The sequence below is a fragment of the Hipposideros armiger genome, unplaced genomic scaffold (genome assembly GCF_001890085.2).
Source record: "Hipposideros armiger isolate ML-2016 unplaced genomic scaffold, ASM189008v1 scaffold_175, whole genome shotgun sequence".
NCBI classification, from domain to species: domain Eukaryota; kingdom Metazoa; phylum Chordata; class Mammalia; order Chiroptera; family Hipposideridae; genus Hipposideros; species Hipposideros armiger.
In genome coordinates, this window is record NW_017731525.1 from 1747778 (window position 1) to 1754804 (window position 7027).

Genomic DNA, 7027 nt, shown 5'->3' on the forward strand with positions numbered 1-7027 from the left:
TTTTAAGACATCCAGATCGTTTGCAATTACATCCTTTGCTGTGACGTCGATCCGATTCTCCCTCCTTTCCTTTCCCTATTTTAGGCTTAAACGCTTCTGGATTTCTGTCAAGGCATGCCTATCAAAACAGATCAAATAGCAAGTGAAGTTAAATCACAGGAAATTAAATACTGCAAAGGAAATTAATTTTCTTTGTAAAACAAAAAGTCCTACAAAAAAACATGTGAAATTAGGAATTTTTGTGAGTTAAATGAAATAAAAATAATCACCTTTATTGCTTTTTGCCTTTCATTTTCATGTTCCAAATTATTATAACAATTTGTACAATTGCAGTTGTTGCAAAATTCACCATTTGCAAAGCAATCACAATATCTAGAATATAAAAATCAATGTAAGTCGTGTAAAAAAGTCATTGTTAAAACAAACAAAACTAGAAATTATGCATGATCTATGCAGCAAAGTATTTCAGAAATGTACTTACAGCCACCTAGTTATAGTTAAATATTGTAAACTACATGATAAGATTCAAAATTAAAGTCACCGACTCCTTAGAATTTTGGTTTAGAAACTTAATTCCAGCAGTAACAGCTGTCAACACAAGAGTTGTTTGATTTTATGTGCCCCCAAAGTTTTTTCAAAATCATGAAAAAGGAAAACTATGGGCTATATTATATTCTATTAGTGGAACCTGCTCACTTGAACTAACATCATGCTTCTTTGGACTCCCATACGACCAATGCCTTTCATTTAACTGTTTCATGTCAAATCTCCTACTTCAGTACTAAGAACCAAATTAATCATCTAATAATTTTTTTTCTTTTAAAATTGTCTATCTACCTCCTGCTGCTGTGTCCCTAACCCCAATTCCAATACTTTGTCTATGGACTCTAAAGTTATTTTTTTCTGAATGGATGAAAGTATTTTTACACTGCTATATGTTCTCAAACATTCACATTTGTCTGTTTATTTAAACTACTTAAACTTATAAAATTGGTCTATCAACAATTTTTAGTTAACTCTGTTTATTTTAAAAAGCACTTCAGGTATATCCAATGAGGAAACAGTAGCAAAAAGACTTACAATTTCAAACACAGCGATTTTGTACAATTACAAGGCTTTCTGGGCCGACTGGCAGACTCTGATGAGATTATGCTATACGAACACACAAAAAAGATATACATTTTAATCAATTAAAAGTAACTATTAAAATTATGAAAGTAATCTGTAAATTCTTCCTAAAATAAAGCTTCAACAAATGTATCCATCTCTAATAAAAGTTTGCTATGTTGTTCCATTAAGTTCAAAAGCAAGTTGTAACACAAAAAACGAAACAGCCAAGATATGAATTAAAAAAAAAAGAAGTCATCAAAAGCTTCTACAGAACATTCCACAAAATTATTACTCCTTCTGAGAAAAACTAAAGTTGAAATCTCCTCAAAACTTTTCGGATTCAATTATAAAAAGTAGTGAGTAGAAAAAAGTGTGTAGGGCCGGAATTTGGGAGAGGAGGAAGGGGTAGACTGATTCTATGCAATTAGCTTGGCACTGCCTCTAAACCAACACTGCAAAAGCAGCAAATAACAGATTTAAAAACAGACAAAAAAAGCAAGGACCTAACGTAATTTAAAAACTAATTGATTAAAAAAATATCTTCAGGGTAGGAGAGGAGAGAGGGAGCGATAGAGAGACAGAGAGAGAATAATAAAACACATGTGGCAAAATTGATGAATCCAAGTAAAAGATATTTGGGAGTTCTTTTGACTGTTCTTGTAACTTTTCTGTTTAAAGTATTTCAAAATAAAAAGTACCATAGAGGCATGCTCACATCATAGCTTTGAGGGGGGAAAAAATTAAATAAATGTATTTTTATATATATATATATATATATATATATATATGTATATATACATATATGTATATATATGTATATATACATATATATATATTTGATGCTGCATTTCACCTGATTTAACAACTTAACTTATATATTTTCAAAATACTCACCCATTGAATGGAAGTCTAGCCTGTGTCTGGATACCTGGTGTTCCAGTAAAGTTAGAGTTGCTTGCTATGGACACATATGAAGACTGCTGTAGCTACATGTAAAGAAAGGTGATTTTAGACCCTATTTACAAAAATGGATAAACTCTCAGATATAATGATCAGTCAAAAGCACAATTTATATACTAAAATAGGAAAAATAGAAGAGACAATTGCATACAAACTCACCACCTCATGGAGGTTTGCTAAAGACCCAAACTAATACTAGAGATGAAAACAATGTGAACGTTTTAAAGTGCTACATGGTACAAATATAATAAATTTTTTCATAGAGGAGTATGCTATCAGAATTACAAAATTCTAGTGAATGCTCTGAAAGAGTACTACAATAACGTGTACTGGCTAGAAAAATGTAATGTGTCTACTTGTAAATAAAACAGGTACAATATTGATCATCACATTGCAAGTTATAGAGAATGAGAAGTTACATGCACAATAATGAAGTTTCTACTTCAAACTCATTTCTAAACATAAAAGATGCTAATGATAAAAATATTGAATATTAATTTTTTTAATCAGTATCCACATATTTCTAAGTACATTTCATTAAAATACAGATAAGTTTCTGTTTCTCTCTCTTATAATCTGAAGTAAATTCAATAGTTTAGAAAGTGGTACTAATATGCTTGATTCTTACATGAAAAAGAAAACTGCTATCTGCTTCCTAGAAGGAGCACTCCTAACCCAAGCCAGACAATTGAATAATCCATGGTTTTGATCTAAAGATGACCAGATAAGAGAGAGTCTGGACAGATCACTAAGCACACGTCACATAGAAACACATGTCACAGCCTGTTTCACAAGAACAAGTCAGTGGCATCATATTCATCAGTGAGGAAGAGCTTTATTAGTCAGTCGTTTCTGAATTAATTTGGACTCTGCTGACTTTAGCTTCAACTTAGTTTCTCTTATATCTACATGATCTTGCCCTCTTGCCAAACTGCCCTCAGTTTCAAATATTTGACTTTTATAGTTGACTTGTGCTATATATTTCTCAATGCTAAAGATCCATAAAAATAAACTCAGACGTTTTCATTAACATTTCAAGATGTGGGAACAGCCATTTTAATACTGAATCCGATGGCTTGAGTAGCTTCAGAATGTAATAGCGCTAGACATCTTAGACCCAATCGTCCTTCTGGAAGTGCGATGACTTCGTTTTTGCCTCATACCTGAGTGACGTACTGCGCTGGAAGCACTGCGTAGCCCACATTCCCTGTTCCTGGAGCTGGGGCCAGCACAGTGCCTGGTGGCAGGTTGGTGAGGTTTGGCTGGATCTGTGGCAGTGGGGTGGCAGGCATGATAAGCCGCTGCTGTGGCTGGCTGGTAGTAACTATTTGTGAAGTTGGAGTGATTGGTTTTGGAACAACCTAAAAAGAGAGTATATCCATAATTACAAAAATAAATTTTACAGCTTCTCAGTGCAGTATACATCTCTTGTCCTTAAATCTTAACTTTCAATTTTAAAAATAAATTGTCTGTGGGAGCAACTGAGGAAAGAAGTTATGTGATACTCACTTGTTTGACAGTCTGTGCTGGGACAAGTGGAACTGACATCCGCACTGGAGTGGTGTTAACAACCACGGGCTTCGCTTTTTAAAAAGGGGAGAAGCGACAATTTACTTACAGGAAATATTTTTAAAACATTTAAGATACTTAGTTTTCTCAAAACATTTAAGATACTTAGATATTTCTCAAACTATCTAGAAATATTTTTAAAACATNATCTGCCAAGTGCATCAATGTCTTTCTTTCAGGGCTTTCTTCAAAATTCTTACAGCCAATACATTTGCATATTGAAGAGCACATTATTTTTGCCTAAAAGATTTACGAAAGTAAAACTTCAAATTCAAATAAAAAAACATCACTATAAGTAGACTCCTGATCAAATAAACAAATGATAGAACTGGTCAACTGACAAGATAAAATGGAAACATCTCTTGCTGACAAACACTAAATGAGCTAACTACCCGTATGGATAGGCAGGCATTCTTCAGTCTGAGGTATGCTATACAATGTTTGTGTGTGAGCCCTTCCACGTCAATTTCCCCTCCACTATAGAGTTTCCTGTTGGTCTGAATAACATATGTTCTTTATAAAGAATATAATGGTACATTACAATATTAAAAAGAGTCATCCATAATCGAACCACTTCAGTCAAATCATCAACATGTTAGTGACCTCGCACTTACGCAAACACACACACACAGAATATTCACATTAAAGGGATTTAATAGATGCCACTTTATTATGGCTATCTCCCTCCGTGAATTTCTTCTCCAGATTCCCCAAACCCTTTGATAGTCCATATTAAACCAGTGTATCCTTCATGTAAAAATATGTAAAGTACATGTAGATTTATGAAAAACATAGATCTTATATACATACACATATACTAACTCACAAGTCTTTCTGTTTTTAGTTTGTTTTACAAAATTCCCACTTTTCTGCATCTTCCTTTTCTCACACTAAGACTCAAGGAATCCATCCCTCCAAGTGATCTGGCATAGGCTGAATTCATTCTATTTAATGGCTGGGTATTAATCCCTGGTATGGATGAGCCACATTTTAGCAATGTATAAAAGAAACCTTTCCTACATCCCCTCCAACAAGGTGTATTATAGAACTTTTTAATATTTACCAATCAGACTGGGATAAAGACCTAAAGTGAGATCTCATTGTTATTTAATTTGCATTTCCCAGACTCCTAGTAAATTTGAGTATCTTTTGTTGGCTGCATTTTCTTCAGTGAACCCATGTCAATTTAAATTTCTCTCTATAGCACCTAGCATGATAAATGGATCATACTGTGAACCCATTTTACCCTGCTCCTTTCTTACTACAACACACTAATAAATTCTCTTTACCAAGGGAAAAAAATGGATATACATTTTGAGTTAATTGGGTTACTATGAGCCAGGCTGGGTTATTTAACTAAAGCAATACTTTAATAAGTATCTAATGATGAAAAGATAACAATCACTGAGCATGGAGGAGACATACCAATAATGGAAATTTGGATTAAGTTTTAAGAACCATAAGAAAGGTACTAATAATGCCTAACAGTATCTCAGGAGGGAGAAATTAGAATGACAAGGCATTTGGCTTTATTAATTCAACTACTTTTGTGGCCACCAATTAAATTATTAGTTCACGTATGTTTGAATTTCACATGCCTAACATGTATTGATTGTTCAGTGCCATATACATGAAAGGGTTTCTTTGCCCTTCAGACCCAGCTTTACATCAATTTTCATTTTGTCTTTTTGTGAACTTGGTTTTATAGCTTACATTTTTATATATTCATGACAATTTTTATATGATATGGTTTACGAATAGAAGCCACCTCTTTCATCAGGTGTTTAAACAAAAGTGTCAATCTTTTCCAATACTGGATAAAAAACCGACTTGTTGGATGGACTCAGACATTATTTAAGTGACTTTCAAAAATAATCTTCATTATACGCAATTTTCACTCATGCTGACTGACTTTAGGACTAACAAGATATTTACTTTACTGGACTTCTTCAAAGAAGTATTTGACCCTTGCAATACATAAAGAATTCATTTCACAAGGAATTCAGTACACAAAATCTTTACTCTGACACATTTCTGTATGGGAAGGGGCACTGACTTGCTGGTACATGCTCCTGGAGCAGAGCTAATCTTACCAGGGGAGAGTGCAATCCTTGGTGGTATTACCTTACCAAGTGCAAGGCTAGGCCTTCTGCCCAAACTAAAAATAAAGTCTCCCTCTGAATATGAAATTTGAAAGAATGAAAATATACCAGATGAGAAGAGCCAACTGTAGAAATGACTCAACCCCAAAGATTGTCAGTAAACAGTTTCAGGCACACCAAGAAACCAATTATAGTAACCTAGAGTTAATCTTGGGCCTGACTAGATTGTTACATTTAAATTTGCCAATAAAAATAATAAACTATATAGTACTTTGTCTGAAGCAAGAAGGGGATGATTTACATGGCATCTCAAAGTAGAATTTCAAATACATTCTCTGGAAAAGATGCCTCACCCATAAATAAAAACAGCCAACTGAGTGGGATGGTGAAATGGTAAAAACGGATGCAGTCACCTCACAATGACCAATAAGCAATTCCAACAATATTCCATGTTCCTCCTTTCCTATTTTTATGTTCAAAAAGCAAACTTCTTAACATAATTTAGTTTTTCACAGAGCAGTGTTCTTCAACAGAGCACTGCTGGCACTTGGGCAAGATCAATCTTTACTGTCAGGACTGCACCTGAAATGTAGGCTATTTTGTATCCATATAGACTTCTAAAAAGTCTGTGGGGGAGACTGGGTAGTATTGCTCCTCAGTTGGGAACCACAGCTATAGTTTGCAATCCTCTTTTATGTTATTTTTATTGAAAATCATTAAATTGGTACTCTGATTTGCATACTTATGAGTATAATGATCAAGAAGTTATGAACTGGTATATCTGCTAATGAGATCCCAAGCAGTAATGACAAAACCAAGGTACAGGTACACCTTGGTGATATTGCATATTGTGGGTTTGGTTTCAGAGTACCACAGTAAAGCAAATGCCACAATAAAGCGAGTTGTAATCTTTTTGCTGGTAGAGGGTTTTGCCTTTAAGTTGTAAAAAACTCAACATCTGCGAAGCACAATAAAGCGAAGTGCAGTTGTTCCTCTGAAACTTTCTTGGGAGACCAGGTCTTCCTCAAACTAGGACCCTTGGGCCAACTGTACATATTTTCTAACTGCAAGAACAAAGCAATTTCCCAATTTCCAAGTAAATTTTTATAGTATGCCCTTTCTAAAGTTATTTTCAAAAGATGGTTAGATTATTTTCCAACCAGCATCTCACCTCATAGCATTCACAGTAGTTTTTAAGACATCCAGATCGTTTGCAATTACATCCTTTGCTGTGACGTCGATCCGATTCTCCCTCCTTTCCTTTCCCTATTTTAGGCTTAAACGCT

At 34.3% G+C, this 7027-nt stretch overlaps 1 protein-coding gene across 1 annotated transcript in view; it reads right to left on the minus strand.

Annotated features, from left to right (window-relative positions):
- Positions 1–7027, minus strand: part of LIN54 (lin-54 DREAM MuvB core complex component) — an 88801-nt gene that overhangs the window by 8587 nt on the left and 73187 nt on the right. Inside the window, exons 6-11 of the mRNA XM_019652200.1 lie at positions 3580–3653; positions 3234–3431; positions 2005–2096; positions 1081–1152; positions 270–372; positions 2–118 (exon numbers count right to left, since the gene is read on the minus strand). Coding sequence (XP_019507745.1) covers positions 2–118; positions 270–372; positions 1081–1152; positions 2005–2096; positions 3234–3431; positions 3580–3653 — 656 coding nt within the window. The remainder of the gene's footprint in view (position 1; positions 119–269; positions 373–1080; positions 1153–2004; positions 2097–3233; positions 3432–3579; positions 3654–7027) is intronic.